Source organism: Meriones unguiculatus, chromosome 8 (genome assembly GCF_030254825.1).
Source record: "Meriones unguiculatus strain TT.TT164.6M chromosome 8, Bangor_MerUng_6.1, whole genome shotgun sequence".
Taxonomy (NCBI): Eukaryota; Metazoa; Chordata; class Mammalia; order Rodentia; family Muridae; genus Meriones; species Meriones unguiculatus.
In genome coordinates, this window is record NC_083356.1 from 95,318,584 (window position 1) to 95,339,106 (window position 20,523).

Genomic DNA, 20,523 nt, shown 5'->3' on the forward strand with positions numbered 1-20,523 from the left:
GAAATTTTTTGATCTTCATGTATATTTCAATATTAATTCAGCAAATTATGCTTCTGTAACATGGAAGTGTAAATAGATAGCTAGAGGAAAATATTGAAATGTTTGCATTTTAAAATCTTTTTAGCTATAATACTTGATGTTTATGACTCTCAATCTAACATTTAAAAGATGTGATAAGATTAACAAGATGTATTTTTCTTGGAAAGAATATTAGAAGAAATCTATTTCTATTCACCGCCGTGGGTTCTTGGTAGAGTTGAATTCACTAATTGGGCATTTAGTTAGAAAAGCAGTCCCTTTTCCACATATTATACCCTTATGGTGGAGAGCAGGGTAGAGAAACAACAAAATTACAGAGAGAATTTAGTTAGACCATATGCAAAAATTATTTTGGCCATCAGAGGGAGCTAATCAAAAAAGCAATATGTTCTCTACAGAGAGACAGGCCTCAGAAATACCTTTATTTCTTTCAATTTTCCTGACTGAGCAGGATGAATTGGACATTGTGCACATTAGACATTATTAAATGGCAACTGATACAATCACAAATAAAGCTACACTTTATTCTAATGAGATAAAAAATATCATAAAGGTGAACACTCTAAGTGCAGCATTCCATGAAAACCCAACATTTGGTTGGAGAAATATTAGTTCTTTCAGATACCACTGCTATAACAAGAACTTTTAAAAGACATTTGAGTACCAATTTAATCTCCACTATTTTTGTGTACTCATATATTGAATAGAAAAAAAATCACTTTTTATAGGATTAAATGTATGTGCGTGGCTGATTTGGAGCCTAAATTTTGAATATTGCCAGGCTCTTAGGACATAAATATTTTATGTGACATAAAAACAAACACCTTGAATCTTCTTCTGTGTCACTGATGTGTTCCTAGCTGACATCTTACCTTCTTTATCTGGCCACCACTTTTTTTTTCTGAACTATTGTCTGCTATTACCATCCTTTATGTTCAATCTCCTGAAGACCATCTCCCTATTAAATACAAGAGTGGAATGTGGACTTGAATCAGACTTTGCCTCTTCTGTGAAGAAAAAAAAACCCAGAAATTTGGAAGTCCTGTGAATAATATTTATCTTTATATGAAACATTGGGCTGTTGCTACTTAATTTCTTCCTAAAATTTTACTAGTTTTTTTCCTAAAACAGGGAAATACAGTACATACATATTAAGGAATAAAGGATTATATATTTTATAAGAAGAAGCTGTGTTGCTTTCGGTATAACATTTCAATCTTTAAAGTTTTCTGAAGGTATTGGCTAAACAACAGTTTCTATAGTCACAATTAAAATTCCTTCACTTTGATAATATTGTTGATAGTCATATTTACATCTTGTTTTTATCAGTATCAGTTATATTGAATATTAAGTAATATTTTAAGAAAAATGAAAAACATAACTACCATTAAGCAAATTTTTGTATATTTCTTCCTTTGTGATTTTATTCTTCTGCAATATTTCATAGATCTATAAATTTTGAGATGTTGGGCTTTTGAGGTATGCCCAAAATGCTTACATCATGCCATCCATTTTAAGAATTTTTGTTGGAAACAAGTAATCTCATACCAAAGGCATGAGTCATTTACTTTTATGCTTATGTACTAGAAGTTACATTGTGAAGTTCCACTTACAAAGGACACCACTGTCCAATTTTGTACAAAAGTATGCCAGACTAGAAAGATGGCTGGGTAGGTAAACATGCTTAATATACAAGCCTTCAGGCTGGAGTTCAAATGCTGACACTCACCAAAGGTTGAAAGGAGACAACCAACTCCACAAAATTGTTCTTACACCGCTACACATGCCCTCACATATATTTCATGGACACATACATGTATGTGTGAGCTAACCTCTGTCTCTCCCGGTCTCTCTCTCTACAGTCTTCCCACACATGATAGTGAATAATTATATTCACAATAATAATTATAAAATATGTGTGTATGGTAATGCAGAGAAACCATCTAAAAATGGAATAGATTATCATGTTCTTCCCTATAAAATATTAATTTTGAAATTCAAGTAAGATTTGTGATAACTAAAAAGGATATAATGTGTTTATGAAATCTGAGTACTTTTTTATTTCTCCTTTTATTTCCAAGTCTTACATCTATGGAGCTTTTCATAGTGTATTCTAATAAGTGCACAATCAATGATTCTAGAACTATCCAACTCCTCTGGGACTTATTAGAAATGTAGAATCTGACACATTATATCTTAACACACTAAATACAAACAAGTTTTTGTTTTGGTTTGGTTTTTGTTGTTTTTGTTTCATTTTGTTTTGTTGGGTTTGTTGTTTTGTTTTTTAATTTCCAGGTTATTCGTATACACATTACATTTTGATTGGGTCTCTAGGCAGTGATAAACACCTCCTACTTAAAAAAAAAAAATTCAGTGCCAGGCTTTCTGATGACCTCACCCTGGGGAGGGCAGCCATGCCAAGCCACAGAGGAAGAGGATGCAGCCAGTCCTGATGCGATCTGATAGGTTAGATATGTTAGGTTAGGACCACCCCTATCAGTGGACTAGGGGAGGGGCACAGGGGGAGATGAGGGAGGGAGGGTGGAATTGGGAGGAGATGAGAGAGAGGGACACAGCCCGAAACAAATTGAAAAAATTGTAATAAATGATAACAATAAAAAATTTAAAAAGATATATACAAATTCTGTAATGGTTCTGGTCTTTATTTTTCATTTCCCAAATAAAGGTAAATAGAAGTAAAAAAAAAAAAATTGGGAGGGTTTGCAGATATCTGGAGACTGGAGTTAAAACAGTTGTGAGCTGCTGTACAGGTGCTGGGAATTAAGCATGGTTCCTCTGAAAGAGCAGTCAATCCTCTTAAGTGCTGAGCCATCTCTCCAGACCTCTTTTTTTATAGTCTGTTGGAAACCAATGCAAACTTAGGAAATGACAACAAAGTACTGTGGGAAATGCAAGGCCTTTAGGGGATCCAAGGGAAGGAAAAGAAGCAAAAGGATGACTTGTCAGTCCTTTTGCTGAGGTGTGAAGGAGAAGTCCTTGTTCAGTGGCTCTGTTCTCACAGTCCAACCGTGGAAAGGTATTAAGGTGAGCCTACTACCTCTTTAATTCAGTTCTTTGTCATTTGCTAGCCGGGGTAAATTCATCTTCTTTGAGAAACCTCCGAGGTGGTGCAGTATTGAGTGAGAATAAAACCTGGTGGAGTTCACAAAATTACAGAGCTGCAATGAACCTTAAACTCCTCTCCTTTGAGCTTTGTCAGGACAAAGCAAGGCACAGATTACCCTGCTAGGAGCAGAGATAGGATTTAGGTCCTAATAAAGTTTTCAAAGAAAGCTAGTTACTAGTTCAATTGCGAATCTCACAGTGTGAACTGTTGAAATATTCCACCACCTTCTCGGCCACTTCCTTTCAGCACTAGAAAAGAAAGAGTCATAAATAGGACAGAACCATTACAACACACAGAACAGCGCGTACCTCTGTGCACGGAGTCTCTCTGGCTACTTTGGTTTGTTATCTGCTTGCAAGAACAAGGAGAAAGAAGAAAACAAAGTCAATGGAACGCTTTGATTTCCCTGTTTCCTTAGGCTGTTCTCGTCACAACCTTATAAAAGTTATTCTTGGTTTGTATTTTTAATAAAGCCATGCCATTGTGTGCATCAAGGTGTCTGGCACTGATGCCAGTTTTCTCCAATACTGATTTGCTTCCTGAGGTAACTGAAATACTAGAAATGATTAGGTGCTTTCAGTGGTGAGGCTCCTAAAGCTGGACTGACGGTGGGCGCATTTTACCAACAATCAAATGCTGACGACCATTTGGATCGTTGTAGTCCTATATGGATGTCTCATTTCCTTAATTAACAAGAAAGCCCATCAGTGAGAAACATAATCTTCTCGGAAAGGCACACAGCTCTACAATTACTTTATTACAGTACTGGTTTAGACAGTTCAGTTAAATGCCTTCATAATGTAATTAATATATAGTTTTTCCTCTAATTGAATAAACCTAACTATGCATTGGTTTAAAAAACGCCTATCTCTGACTAAAACATCCACAGTGCAGACATTCTGACTCCTCTAAGTAGATTTGTATAATATATTTTAATTAAAATATGATTACATCACTCTCTTTCCTTTTCCTTCCTCCAACTACTCCCATGAGTCTTTTCTCCAAACTCCAACCTCCTCACTTCCTTTCACATTGATTATTGATTGTTATAGTTCCATATTCAAAGATGCAAATGTACAGCTGAATATATAAATACAACCTGCTGAGCGCATATATGTCAATATTTCTTAAACCACACAATATAATTATTATTTACTCTCTTTTATGGTTGTCTTCTCTGTTTCGACTTGGTGAGAACATGAGTGTTTTTATCAGCACTACAGGATAGACTTTGTATAGAATACCAATGAAATTATCCAGATGTTTCAGTTCTGTGGAATTCCTGTTTCCAGCAAGTTCAAACAAAGAAAAAAAAAACACCAAATATCACATTACCAGTCAGTTAATATTTATTTATTTATTTATTTATTATTTATTACAATTTATTCACTGTCTCAGCATCACAAATGTGTCCCTCTCTAATTCAAGTTTACATTTTCCTGTAATGTGTATTCTTAGTCACATTTCTTTTTGAACATCCAGGCAACTACATACAGTGATGCAATCTAATTTTAGATCACAGAACTCCTGCTTAACAAACACTATTCCACAAAGAAAAACAGGGAGCAAAATATGATGCTAAAATAAGAGCTGCATTTCACATGACTGAGCAAGTTGGCTGAGGAAACACTTGTTTTACACTCCGTTCCACAGAAAATAATTCCATATATTAACATCACTTGAACTTACTAAAGCAACCGAGGCTTGTTTTAAATCATTCCTAACCAACCTCTCTTATTTACCCTTATCAGAAAGCAGGTAAATGGGAATATAATTTTAAGGTAAGTGGCTTATAGTTTCACCTCTCCCACATTCCTATGTAGAATTTCTAATAAACAATAGGTAAATTTATCTTTTGAAGGTGGTATCCATTAGACTAGTATTACCTTTCCGTGTCCCTAGTGACCCATAGCTTTGATTTCTTGTTAGAATAAGTTAATGGAATTTTCAGTAGACTCTGTTGCACTTATATCCCCTTTCTTGAACATACACATTTGAATTTTAGAATGCTTGTCGTCTTCTGCTTGCAGTTTGCACTCATAAGATACAATACTAAATGTTTTCAATAACATCATTTTGAGATGACGTTTTAGACAACCGCTATTTAGTATTTAGCCAAGAGATTGCAAAACCTGTGACTTCTTGCCAACGTAAAGCAATGTAATGGTCTAAGGTCAGTCATAGTTTTCTTTTTATGTGAGTTTATTGTTTGTTGTTTGCTTGCTCTGTTTTGTTTATCTTTTTTGATGGTTTGTTTATTTTTCAAGGCAGCATTTCTCTGTGTATAGCCATGGCTCCTCTGGAATTTTCTTTGTAGACAAGGATGTCCTCAAAATCACAGAGATCCACCTGCCTCTGCCTCCTGAGTGCTGGGATTAAAGATGTGTGCCACCATTCCAGGACAGAATTTATTGTTCTTCTTTTAAGCATTTAGTATTTGAGATTTCTGTAGTCTTTTTTTCCATCAGCTACACAGCCAGCTGCATGTATTCTTCAAAATATCAGGAGGTTTTCTTAAATAGTATTTTAATTCAAGTGTTATGCTTTTTGTTTCATCACCAAAATTGTTTTCTTTGCCAGATTCCAATTGGCTGTAAGTAGGAACTTTGCAGTTTGGAGAGTAGATTTGTAAGGAGTTCATGACAGATCAGATACAAATATGTCACTAGAAATACAATCTTGTCTTATGTATCCTTAGATATGGTGATTAGCATTCTATACACAGCATTGAATCACAAGGCCCTATTGTTGGCTCACATAACTCTGTTTAGTAATAAAAAAAAAAAATCCAGAGTAGGCTGGAAAAACAGTTCAGTGGTAAAGAGCACTGGCTGCTTTTCTAAAGGAATCCCAGCATCCCCATGGAAGTTCACAACAGTCTGTAATTCCAGCTGCAGGGAATCTAACACAGACATACATGGAGGCAGAACACCAATGTAAACAAAATTAGTTTTTGTTTTTTTTTTTTTGTTTTTTTTTAAACATACCATAGAGCCAGACGCAGTGGTACACTAGGGAGGCAGAGGCAAGTGGATCTCCATGAGATCGAGCCCAGCCTGGTCTACAAAAGCGAGTCCAGGGCAGCCAAGGGCACAGAGAAAAACCCTGAATCGAAACAACAACAAGACTTCCTGTAGAAAAATACTGCAAACTGCATGGGAGCCTGTATGTCACATTGCTCCAAAAACTGACTTGCAGTGATAGCCTAATAAAGAAGCATTCATTGCTAATTTGACAGAGAACTTACATAAAATGCTCAAAGAATTAATAAAAATATTTGGTAAAAATTTGTGTATTTTATATAAAAACACAAGTTCTTAAATAAGCGAAGTGAAAATACAGATAGACTATGCAAATTATTTATTAAAATAACTATGGGAAATACATACACAAAAATATTTCATGTGTTTATTTTCTTTGTTGCCCTTTCATTCTGTCAGTACCGCAAAAAATAAAATGTTTAAAACCAAAACTATGGCGAAACTAAACCTGAACCTCTCCTGGCATTCAGCATAGGACAGCTGCTGCTACTGCTAAATTATGTCAAAATGTTTATACTTTCGACTTTGTAACTCATGTAAAATTCATTACAAAAGAAATTATGCTCATGACATGTTAAAGAGGTGTTTCTCAAAGCATTATATTCAATGACTCTGAATCACAGGGACATTCCTATCAAATGAGACTTCCATTTACTTTTAAAATCTGTGTCACAGAAACCCTCTGTTTGATTAAGAGTATCTTAATGATAGGAAGGTGTCTCAGAATAAATATGAAAGAAGAACATTTAATTTAATGATTTCATTCTCATCTGTAGTATGTGACATAATTAGTAAAAAAAAATTAGGTAAATCATTTTCTCTTGTAGCAAGAAGATTAGGAATAAATAAGTACATCTTTTGCTTTCAAGTAAAGTAAACTAAGCAACATGTGGTTTGGAAAATAAAAGATTATGTAGATTAGCTTAAGATTTTTAATTTTTATCCAGATTTATAGATTTTTAAAAGTATCTCTTTGAATATTTTTCATTTTTTTGTGGTTATTATAAACATTTATGGAGAAAATGAAATATGAGTATTGTATCTGTCCCATAAGGTCTCTTTCCTTGGCCCTGATTTCTTAAGCAAAATCACTTTCTTTTTTTTTTTTTGATCTAGAGATAATCTTTATAATCCATTTTTTTCTTTAATGGTGCATGAAATGTTTAATTCCTAACAAGAAAATCTTGTGTATTAAGAAGGTATTTTCTAAGAAAAGTTCAGAACAATAAAAACCATCAATTGAGCAGTAGACGAGGTTGTGTTGTTTAAACCATACAGACACTTTCATATTTAGTTAAGATTACAAGTCAAGCCAGGTGTGGTGGTGCACTCCTGTAATCCCAGCAGAAGCAGGCATATGTATCTCTATGAGTTCGAGGCCAGCCTGGTCTAAAAAGCGAGTCCAGGACAGCGAAGGCTACACAGAGAAACTATGTCTCAATAAAAAAAGTGTGTGTGTGTGTGTGTGTGTGTGTGTGTGTGTGTGTGTGTGTTTGTGTTGCAGGGAGTAGGGGAGGCAATTGTTTAAACTGTCACCAGCAGCCTCATTTCATAGGGAAAACATTACGCTTTAGCATGCTACCCTTTCTGGCATATTAAGTTGCCATACACCAGAATCTGTAGAGGGAAAATGTACATCTAATGATTGCATCCATTACGCTGCCCACAAATTGGAGTTTACTTCAACTGAATTTATTTCCTGCATTGTTCTTACTAATTGTTTTGTTCAGCAATATTATTTAGTGTTTCCCTGGGCTGGCCCTGGAGTTGATGATTTTATGTAATATGTATCTAACTTTCTTTGGCTTATTCTGGGAAATAAGATACAGTCAGGTACAAAATTAACAATTACATTCACAGGGGAGATTTATCTTTCCCTGTTCTTCTCTTCATGTACCCTGCCATGCTAACTGAGTATGTCATTGCATGTGTGGATTCCTTAGCAAGTCCAGGCTAGACCCATGAAACGTGAGATAAAACCATCTCAAGAAGTCTTCCTTAGTCTCCTCTCAGGGCTGGAGGCAAACCTGTCAGTATACCAATTAAGAGAAAACTGTGCACTAATCAAATATTTAAAATAACCTCTCACAAAAAAAAACCCCTCACTTGATCCTAAAATGGATTTTATTATAAGATGATGAGGACGAAATTCTATCAAAAATAACATTTTGTCTGAAATGTTCCACCATCTGATGATGTCAGATTCCTTCTTAATCATCTCTGTCTTAACTCCATTTTTCTACTGAGTAAAGCTGATATTAAAACCATCTGAACGGTTGCCACTCACAGCCTCATGGATGCAATTATTGTGAAGTGTGTCTCCCAACCTTTTTCAGGAGAAATTGTATGTTGTCTGGGATGATTGATTTATTACTGCCTTTGAACTTGGTTTGTCATTATTCATTATTTTCTTTGTCAAACAGACGCGCACATTTGTTCACACAATCACCCAGTCCTGCCTCTCAATAGGCAAAGGAGCGGATGGCTCACGACGTCCTACCGTCGAGACTTGTAATGATAGTGCTTTGCAAAAATGGCTGCTAAGAAATTACACAAGAGCAGAAATATTTAGAAATATTTTTGGAAATCTTACTGATTATTTTCCTTAATGAATTGCAGAGGTTTGTGTTTCAGACTTACTAAATGTATTTTTTTGGTAATTACAGTTCTTATTAAAATCTAAAATTTTAATAAAATGTTTTAGGGAGTTATTTATATATCTTTTGCTTCTTAGCTACACAGTACTTTAGAGACTGGATATTTTAAGTAGCAATTAGTCTATCATTAACCAAAATGTATTTCAAGTTTTTATTTAAAAATATATACATATATGTCTGCGAATATAATGGGTTAAGTATATTGTGAAATATTATTTTATTTTAACCTAACAATAGCCGTGTCTCTATAAAAAGAAATCGTGTGTCAAAGATGAAAATATGACTAAATATAACATGGGTCAGTAGTGGATAATTTTGGAACTTTGCAATTATTTCTCCTTTGTTGATTTATTCAGATGCTCAGCTGTGTGTGTGTGTGTGTGTGTGTGTGTGTACCTCATCTTCACAACTTTTATAAAGCACCACTGCTTTATTAATAAAGACACCGTTGTTCTCAACAACTTCATGGAAAAAGCTGTATCTACATATTTCTTTTGTGTTTGCTTAGGTGATGTAATTACAAGAATAAAAACTTTCACCAAGGTACATTTAATTTATCACTTGTAAAATTTATGACTATCTTCTTTCTAAATAAGTAAATGAATTGTTACTCAGTTCAAATCAACAAATGGTCATGAACTTTTTGGAAACAGTCCAGATAAGAACATTATTAAATTATTGAATGTAAAAGATTTTTATTACTTTTTTCTTTTATTTCCTTTTATATTTTATTTACAATTTATTCAATTTATAACCAGATTGAAAAGATTTTTTTAATTAATTAATATTTTTCATTACCCAGGAAGTTTTTTTTATATTTTTAAATTTTTTAATTACAGTTTATTCACTTTGTATCTCAGCTGCAGTACCCTCTCTCATACCCTCCCAATCCCACTCTTTCTTTCTCTTCTTCTTCCTTGCCCTTCCTCCAGTCCACTGATAGGGGAGGTCTTCCTCTCCTTCCCTCTGACCCTAGCCTATCAGGTCTCATCAGAGCTGGCTGCATTGTCTTCCTCTGTGACCTGGTAAGGCTGCATTGCCCCCTCGCTCCCCTCAGGGGGAGGTGATCAAAGAGCCACTGAGCTCATGTCAGAGACAGCCCCTGTTCCCCTTACTAGGCTACACACTTGGAGACTGAACTCTCATGGACTACATCTGTGCAGGAGGTTTGGGTTATATCCAGGAATGGTCCTTGGTTAGAATATCAGTCTCATAAAAGACCCCTGGGCCCAGATATTTTGGTTCTGTTGCTCTTTTATTGGAGCTCCTGTCCTCTCCAGGTCTTACTCTCTCCCCCTTCTTTCATAGGATTCCCTTCACTCTGCCCAAAGGCTATGGTATTTGCTCTAATACCCTGCTGGGTAAAGTCTTTCAGAGGTTCTCTGTGATAAGCTCCTGTCCTGTTCCCTGTTTTCGTCCTCTTCAGATGTCCATCCCATTTGCCTTTTTGAATGAGGATTGAGCATCTTATCCATAGTCCTCCTTCTTGCTTAGCTTCTTTAGTTGTACAGATTTTAGTATGGTTATCATATATTATATGTCTAATATCCACTTATAAGTGAGTATATACCATGCGTATCTTTCTGCTTCTGGGATACCTCACTCAAGATGATCTTTTCTAGTTGCCACCATTTGCCTGCAAATTTTATGATTTCCTTGTTTTTAATTGCTGAGTAGTATTCCATTGTTTAAATGGACCACAATTTCTGTATTCATTCTTCAACTGAGGGACATCTGGGTTGTTTCCAGATTCTAGCTGTTACGAATAAAGCTGCTACGAACAGAAAAGATTAAAAAAAATGATAAGTGGTTTTATATTGTTTAGCCACTGACTGTGAGAACACATGGGAGGTTCCAGAGGTTTACTGGTCCCACTTAATGAGCTAAAGCTCTTGGTGCACTACCAATCTTCACTACATGTGGCAACCTAGGAGCAGAAGAGGAGACCAGAAGCCAAAACTGGTATTACTAGTTTAGAGTGCATCTGAGAGATGGAAAATCCTTGTAGAGATGGAATAGTTGGAGTAGCCAAGACAATTTGCATAAAGAGAATTTGTCCCAAGGCAGTTCACATGTGATATTTGAGTTTGCTTTTTAAGCATCCACATCTTCTTTGTACAATGCCCAACAACATGTTTGGGCCTTAAATATTTTATCTCATGGGTCTGTCATTGAGTGCTAGAGCAGGAAGCTTCTCTCAGCAGGAGAGCCCACAGCAATTTCCTCAGCGCTTCCCACAACTTCTAGGAGCTAGTTTTTCCACAGGTCACATTCTGGCAAAAGGTTTTGAGATCTCACCTGGCCTGAATAGAATCATTCTCAGAGTAGATGACAGCGCTGGTAAGAACTATCAGACCAGGAATCAATGTACAAGTTTCTGTGCATAGCAGCCCACATTTTGATTCCTGTCCGGAATTCATATGCACTTTTTACAGATCATTAATTTTTTTAAACCATAAGCCAGGCTGCCCAAACACAGAGTTTTACTGTTGCTTGGTCTCTAAGGATGTCGAGTTTATTGACTGAAGCTCAGCTGTTTGAGCAGAAGGTGAAGGAGCTTGGAAACATTTGATAAATGTAACTCAGAATTTTCTGCGTCCTCAGCATGACATTGGTGGCTTTCTCCAGTGCCCATAGGTAGCAAAGGTGGGAAATAAATTCAAACTCAGGACTACTTGAATCTGAAATGTATGGATTTCTAGTTTTCTGTATTGTATTAGAGTATTATAGCTGTTCATTTGTTCTTGGACACAGTGGATTTTGAGCACTAATAAATTTTTCAAGGGGATATTTGCATATTAATTAGAAAGAGCAATACTAACTACAAGGTTCTCAATTGACATTGTGTCATTAAAAAAACCTTATTCGATGTAATTAAAAAGTCTATTACTCCAATATGATAGAATGTAATTGAATAAATCAATCAAATACTGTGATAAGTGATCAGACATAATGGCAGTAAACTGTAGTAAACATCAGTGTATGGCATCCTACAAAATAAGTGCAAAAATTCTGTTTTTGAAAGAAAGATCAACTAGAAGCCTAAAGCGGCAAGTGCTTTTTCAAAGGAGAACGTATGTATAGATAGAAGTTTAATTTTCTCTGTTGCTATTGATCTTACCTACAACATTTTGTAAAAGAAAAAAATATTTGTTTTTGTTTAGTTTTATATATGATTTTAAAGCTGGCTAATAGTTCAATTTCCCGTCATCCTAATATACCAGCTATAACCTTACTTTTTGCTATCTTAGGCAATTTCATTTTTAGCTAAAAATGGCTTGATACTCTGTATTAAAAAGATGACAACAAAGGCTCCAGTCTTGACATCGCCTTCTCTTTTAATCGCCTTGCTTTTTAATTTCCTGCTTGAGGTCAGAGAGGCATCTTTCACGGCGGCCTGTCCTCTATTCTATGTTTTCTTACATAGTGAGGTTACCGGTGTTTCTCGATATCTTAACCGTATGCACACCCCAACATACTGTCAAGAGTGAGAAAAAAGCTATAAAAAGAAGACTCTCCCTATTTTTAATTTTTGTAATTTGCAAAAACAAAACAAAAAACACCAAAAAACAAAAAGCATGTGTTTAGGATACAGTTTCCAAGATTCACTTGCAAACCACCTCACACTTCTGTGGGCACTTTAAGTTAGAGAAGTTTTCCTGTGATTCTTGGCATGGTCCATGAAATTAGAAAAGTAATATATAATTAATAGGCTGAAAGCATATTGCCTTAAAACATGCTGGAATATAGTGTCCCAGAATGTGACTGACCTCCACTAAAAATGCAAAGAAAAGCCATCTGATGATTAAGCATTATGAAGGTATTAGAACTGTGAAGATAATAAAATATTTCATGTAGCTTAGTATGTGTTATATGTAGAAATGTGTAGATCCTTAAAATGATAAACATCCAATGAAGTGAGAATGATCACTTCTGGTGCTTATACAAATCACTGTTCTACAGTAAATGTCTCAGCTGTTGGAGTTTAATAGTTTTATATAGGAGCATCTTTAGCCATTTGGGTCATTTGGTAGCAGTTGTAAAACTGACTTCTGTGTTTAACAAATTGTTATTGACTAACATATGGCTATAAAACTAAGCTTATAAGTTTTTTAGTATTTCTCACCTTCAACTGAAATCTAAGGACACGAATAAGCTTTTGACAAAGATATGTGAATTTTCAGGAACCTGTAAGAAATATCACTCCATTTCTTTAATCATCTTCAAATAGACAATGACAATCCTTTTATGGTCAAAGCTATACATGTAATTTAGAAAAAAATCTATGCACAATTCCTTTTAAAAACATGTCATATTGCTATACATAAAATTATATAGAATGTTTATGAAGGTGAAATAAGTATTTAAGGAGCATCATGTTTTAAAAACTAGATCAATCTGAAAAACAGCCAACATTAACAAAAAATAGTAGCGATTCTTAGTTTGTGCATCCAGATGTTAATGCTAATTTGTAAGCAGTGATTATTGCGCTTCCTATCATACATTTGTAACAAAAAAACAGTGAAATAAAGTAATCTGAAAAAAATTAAAAAAAATAGATCAATCAACTTTTACTATCTTTCAGAAACTGTTATTTTTTTAAAAGCAGCTTTCAGCTGGAGTGCTGGAACATTACTGATTGTGGTTCTCTTTTACAGAGACTCACTTTAAGACATGCTAACAGCAACCAATGTCTTGACGAACCTTCTGAAGAAGACAAAATGGTGCCTACCATGCAGGACTGCAGTGGCAGCAAATCCCAACAATGGCTGCTGAGGAACATGACCTTGGGGACATGAAGAACATTCCCCCCAAGAAATGAAAGTCTCTGTACTTTTGTTTATCCATTATTTCAGTTTGGTGAAAATATTAACTTTGCTGAATTAAAAGTTTTAAAAATACTTTTAGTATTCTAAAACACGGTTGTTTATAATTCATTTTTAGGAATGTTTATTTCCCTACTAAAATTTGTATATGATTGAAAAAGCACATAAAATATAAATAATAAGAAACTGTTATTAAACATTTGAACTGTTTGGGAAAAATACACTTTGTGTTTGCTTTTAAAATGTCTTTATTAGCCTTTTGTCACATGGTTACCTGGGATTGGTTTATTTTGTGTTATATTATGAGTAAAAGAGAGAACATGTAATGCCTTATACAATATCTTAATTATGAAATATTATCACTGCTTTATAAAACCCTCTTTTTGTAAAGGCTTCAATGAACCCTCGTTGATTTCTATATCAATAATTAGAACACATATGAAATGATTGACGGCACTGAATTCATCAAACAAAATGAATGCTACCAGGAAAAAAAATTAAGCTAATTACTGAAACTGTAAAATATACAGTTACCATAAAAAATTAAGAAGAGAACTTAAAAATAATAAATTTTAGTCAAATGATGTAAGGGGTGAGTCGGATATCGAGAAGGACAAGAGCTGTGTGAACTCCAAGAATTGCTGTGAGGTAGTCTTCACTCTTGGCATAAGCTGAGAATGCTCTTGCTCTGAGATCAAGAACCCTATGTCCAGTTGTGTTCTGTCTCCATCTGGAGAGTGTACCTCCATAAGCTGTGTCCTTGCCCTACACTCTAGAGTCTGTGGTTTGTCATAGCCTACAGAAATGTAGGGGAAGGCTGACCTTTTATAGTTAATTTTTAAACTATGGTTGATCATTTTTAGTTCAGTGAATGTTGTCGTTGGTACTTTTGCGTTTTATAAGAAGTATGGCATTATCGTAATTCATTGTCATTTTATAAAATCTAGCATTGATCTATGGGAAACAAAATTCAAGAGAATTCATTATAGTGATATTAATTAAATGACTAGTCATGATTTGGCATAAACTGTGGCTCGTTCATAATTAGGACAACTTCATATGTCATTTCCACTTAAAACTCCTATGTTCACAGTGTATATGCTGAAGATATGAAAATAAGAAAAAAACATACCAATCGATGGGATATTAGTAAGATTTTATATTTGCTACCATTTTAAGTGGTCAGATAGTTGGCGTGTATGTATATTTTATTTGTATATATAGCAGCTGGATGAAATCTATTGGGGGTCAAGATAGAAGATTCTCAGGAGTAGAAAGTCCATTCTTTTGGCCTTTAATTTTAAAAGATCTTCTAGAAAAAGAATTAGTTTACTACACCTACTTTCTCTCTCCACCTCCTTTCTCTATCTCCATCTTTCCCTCTCTTTATCTCTTTCTTTGTCTTTCCATGTCTCTCTGTCACACACACACACTCACACACACAACTTTGGAATAATAACTTCTTTCAAGGCCCCTCCCCCAACATCTGAATTTACTTTCCTATCTGGGCTTGGTACTGCTAGAATTCAGAAAAATTCCAACTTGGGATGTTTCAAGCTTGCAGCTTAAAGCTCAAGCATACTTTAATAGCAAAACTTCAGGAAATTCTTAGATTTCCCAAAATTTTAGGCAAAAGAATGAATATCAGGCCTTTTATTCCAAGGATAGATGTAATTCATACCATATCTAACAGGAACCCATGGCTCTCAAGAGATAATCTTAAACTGATTGTGGCCACTCAAGTCAACTAAAGGTTGACAACAAGCACATTTTCATTTTTTACTCTTTTCTCCTCCATTTTATTTTTGTCCTGAATCAAGTAGCATGAAGCATCCTTCTGTACAATTTTTCTGAAATTAAAAAACTGTATATTCTCAAGGATTTGTTATATAACATCCACAGGCACTCAAAACACCTACAATGAGTGGTCAGTAACTTTCTGAAAAACATGATTTCTTAATAGGAGCTGAATTTGAAGCATTCCAGCAGCATTTTATGCAAATAAAACTTGGTCACAGTGAAAACACATGAGAAACCTCTCAAAGATTCATTAGGTAATTTGGATATATGCAAAAATGTGTCAAAAAAATAGGTGTTGGGGGGCAAAACAATACAAAACATTAAAACTAGAAAGCAGAGTTAAAATTTTCAAAACTATTTGCCTTACGTAAAGAAAATTAAAGCCTTGATTGGCACCACAGTGAGTTTATCATACACACACACACACAAACACACACACACACTGACACACACATTTGAGCCAGGCTAATAGATTTTTCGAACTGCTTTGGTCTCTGGTCTTCCTCATCAGAGGAAAAGAAAATGCATGTTTTGGCTTCAGGATGCCCAAGTCAAAGATTTCTCACTCTGTTGGTAAAGTGCTTGCCCCTCACCCAAGAGCACCTGAGCCTGATTCCGAGCACCCATATTTTTTTTAAAAAGCACATAACTGCTGTATGTGGTGGCATGTGCTTTTAATCCCAACCCTGGGGAGGTGAAGACAGGTGGGCCCCTGGAGTTTCCTAGCCGGCCAGCTTATCCTGATTGATGATCTCCAGGCCAAATGAGCTGAGAGCGTGTTTCTCTAAAACCAAGTGGTGATGCCCGAGAATGACCTGTGTCCTCCACACTTGCCCTCACACTAACAGCTGTGTCTCCTGTAAACACACATATACACACATAAAATATCTAGACACTTCTTTATTTTTATTGTTTTTTTTTTATTAATTACAATTTTTTCACTTTCTATCTCAGATGTAGCCCCCTCTCAGTCCCACCCTCCCTTCCTCTTCTCCTCTATGACCCTCCCCAAGTCCACTGATAGGGGTGGTCCTCCTCCCCTTCCATCTGACCCTAGCCTAGCAGGTCTCATCAGGACTGGGGGCATTGTCCTCCTCTGTGGCCTGGTAAGGCTGCTCCTCCCTCGGGGAGGCGGTAGTCAAAGAGCCAGCCATTAAAGTCACTTTTGACATTTTTTTTTTCTTTCAAACTTTTCAAGCCTGTCCTAACTGTGGCTCACAGGCCTCATAAAATTGCCTGCAGAGTTAACTAGGATCTTGGCCAAACACAAAATTCAAACTTGTTAATTTTACTTTTCGAGGTTCACAGTTTTTTATATAGAATCACATTGTTACCAAATGTTGATTTTGTAGATGGCAACGTTGTTGCAATACCCAGCTTGCCCCCACATCTACTATTTGTTACGTCTTATGCATACAAATATGATTCACTATTTTTCCAAGTCTTACCCAATACTTCCCTTGTTTTCTTAATTCAGCCGTCACACAGATAATGTTAAATAAGAATTTTTATATTTCTGTGAACATTATCTTCCAATTAATCCTCAACTCATCTCGTAGATCTCGTGTCTTTATACATAGACAAATACACTACAGAAACATATGTACACAGATCCTTTGCATATGGATATGTGCACACAATAGACACTTCTATGTCTCTTTTCTCTAACCATTTGCATCTCATTATGTTTTCCCGGCTGCCAAGAAAGTTTCTGCCTTAGTGTTGGTTCTGTCTGTCGCTTAGATGTCATTCACTTCATTTCAAACTTTCCCTCTTCGGTACAGCAAGCTCTTGTCCTGCCTACAATCTCTAGCTTCTGTTCCTCTGCCCAACCATAAGTCTACTCTTTTATTTATCTCCATTCCTGCCAGTCTCGTGTTCCGTCACATACTAGGGAATGCAATTTCATTCCTTTAGGTTTTGCTTTTGTGCCAGGCCCACATCTCTGTTAGGTAAGCACTCTACCATCGTTCTACTTGCCCATTCATGTAAATCCTTTTTAAGGCAGGGTCTGTATTAGTTTTGTCCATTGGCTATGTTCTGTTTCTAGGGTTATCTCTTGGCTTATGTAAGCACACTTCTTGGACTAATGAACTTAGTAGTGTGTTAAAGTAGTTAAGCTGCACTGTGTCATATGGTTTCGTATTTACTCCTTAGAGTCCAGTAATGGCTTTATAGAGACTTTCGAGAGCTTTGTTTTCAAATGTTAATTCTCTTTCTTATATCATTCATATTAAAGTATGGACTCTATGTTGTCTGATGTTTTAAAATCACCCGCCTTATAGAAACGAAATATGCCATTTTGTGAAAATGCTGCTATAAGATATAAATTGTTTCACTTAACTGAAAATAATTATAGTTTCAGTGTTTTGGTTGTGTTAGATTGACCACCGAAGGGCTAAGATTTTGAGTTTTAGAAAGAAGATAAATACATTCTTTTAAAATCATATTTATTTTCATGTTTTGATAATGACTAAAAAAGTTTATTTTCAGTGTAAAATTTATTAACAAAGGATATAACAGAAACCTCAAAACATTAAAGATGTTAAAATATTAATTTCTAGGTTAATAGATAATAAAAACTGAGCCATGGACATATATAATGTAGTTTGCCCAAAGATCATAGCATTATAAAACTCCTAATACTACTGCCAAAAATATATAAGGGCACAATAATGGGGGAAAAAAAATCTGTAAAAACTTTCCAGTTCGTAACTTGATTCTTTAGAAATATTTAAATTATCTTTTTTTTTCAAATTTCCATAAAACTTGTTCAGTAAAATAAGACCACAGCCAAAGCAGAAGACCTATAGCAAAGTGAAGATTTTTCCATGAAAACATGACGCTTACAGAACAATAAAGTGCCCTAGCATCAGTGGGTAAGTGGTTTGAGGAAAGCCGAGTCAGGCCTTTTCAGTAGTAATTTATGGCACTGTTTCGTCTGTTTTCTTGCAATTTCCTTCAAGCTTCAAGGCAGACCTACAGCTTTCAGAGTATTAGACCATCCTTTCCTATGAACATTAGACGTGTTCTCTGTTTGCAGATTTGCAGGCCACAGAGAAACGAGCACATATATCTAAGGTTCTCAGTGTCACTTTGTTATAAACGTAACATGTAAATTTGATTTTTCCTTAGTGCTAATAAACATTGTAATAATATATAAAAAGAAAAGTAAAGGAGAAATATGTAAGCTGCTAAGTAAAAATAGCAAAACTGTTTTTTAATGACCTCTTTATAAAATTTAGCAGGAGGTTAAGAATAGAGTAGAATTGCTTCAGCAAACAACAGAGTATTGGCTTGCTCCTACGTACGTTGGTTCTCCATTTGAGAAATGATCAAGCATAATCATTGCATTATGTATCTTTTCAATGGATTCAAGCTCTAGTTTCAGACGGACAAAAATACAATGCATTCTTAAATTTCAGGTATAATGATTTAGACAAACATGACAAAATCAAATATTAAAGACTTCACCAAATGTGAATCACTATCTGTGTGATGCCGTTTTGTACAACTGAGAACTTCTACTCTTGCCTAAATGTTCAGTTTATCTGGGCAGCAGGAATTCAGTTGTGTGAAAGTAGCTTGTGTTTCGGGATTCCGTCACGACCCAGCATTTTGTCAGATAGGAAGTGGAAACACTCAGCTATTCTCTAGTGTAACACGGGAGCATCTGGTTTGACTGTTCCATGTTCAACGTGTTATCAAGTATGAAATACTGTGTAAAGCTAAGGTGTTGGGTGAGCTCCAGCAATTTGTTTTAACTAGTTGGTGTAGATTTGTTTCCCATTTTTGTGTTTTAAGTTGTTTAAAAAATTCTAAAAAAAAAAAGTTTCATTGAATCTGCTTTTAAAAATCCCTAGAGAAGACAGCGATGCAATATAGCCTTTTGTCAATAAATATGTTTCAGATGAGGACCACTTCTCTAATAATTGGCTCATTATGTACAGTAATGCTTTGCTGCCATTGCTAACGAAGGACAATGAATCATCCTCCCTTGTTGGTGACTTAGAATTAAAAAAAAAAAAATAGACAAGGCTCCATCTAAAAGGCATCTGTTTCAAACTGGAATTTTCATCTTGTGTTCAATTGGTCAGGTTAAAAACTTAAAAACACTGCTGTTTGATTTCTGGTGTACCTCCAGCTAAAAATAGCTCAAGGGAGAAACAGAAATCCATAGTCACATGCTTTTCTTTGAGTGGAGTAAGAACCTTCTGTTTTTTAATTAAGTGTAGTCACAGGTAGATGATGTAATCTCAGAAATGATTAGACATGTTCAAGGCAGTCTTTCACATTTATAAAAGTAGATTGTGCATAAAGATTTAAACATTTTCAATGTTGTAAGCATTACTAAATGATATAATTGTTCTTTTGCTGTAAATTTAAATATTTATACATTTTTGTAGAATTAAAGTATGCCAATTTAGTTTTCTTTTGGTATGTGTTGTCGTTTTTCAAAATAAATTTTGCTAGTATTTCAAACAGATATTTTCAGTAGTCCATGATCATGTTCTATTTTATAAAATAAAGGAGTGATTATTTATAGTCTTTTCTCAGCAAAAAGAAAGTCTTGTAAACCCAGTATAATCTTATATCCAAAACATGTAAAACAGAAGTATTGAAATATGATTAAAAAATATATTATCTCATTAATTTTATTAATGAGATGCTTGGAGGCTGACTCTTTCTGCTTTATAAAAACGATTCAAAGAAGTTAAAATATCTTCAAATACATGAAAACAGTTGTTTTCAGGTCATGTTTAGTTTCCTGATTCTGATGCTGGAATCCTGGAAAGCCATCTGTGAGGTGGTGGATGGAGCTTTTTGGGCAGCACATTGATCCTTTAGCACCAGCTTCACAGTGACACTCAAAACCAGAATCCAGAGAGAAATATAGAAGAAAGGGCAAAAGAGTAGACAGGAGAAAGAAATGGAGAGCGGGATGGATAGATGGAGGGAGGGAGAAAAAAATTTCCAGTGTTAACTACTCTTTAATAGTCTTTATTTTAAAATTTCCAAAAGAGTAGCAC

General features: G+C 35.1%; 1 protein-coding gene across 3 annotated transcripts in view; it reads left to right on the top strand.

Annotated features, from left to right (window-relative positions):
* The window catches only part of Galnt13 (polypeptide N-acetylgalactosaminyltransferase 13), a 590,130-nt gene extending 570,126 nt beyond the window's left edge, over window positions 1–20,004 (top strand). For all 3 annotated transcript variants that reach the window (XM_060390179.1, XM_060390181.1, XM_060390180.1), the window contains one exon: window positions 13,526–20,004. In XM_060390179.1, coding sequence (XP_060246162.1) covers window positions 13,526–13,666 — 141 coding nt within the window. In that variant the 3' untranslated portion in view covers window positions 13,667–20,004. The remainder of the gene's footprint in view (window positions 1–13,525) is intronic.
* Window positions 20,005–20,523: the final 519 nt, after the last annotated feature.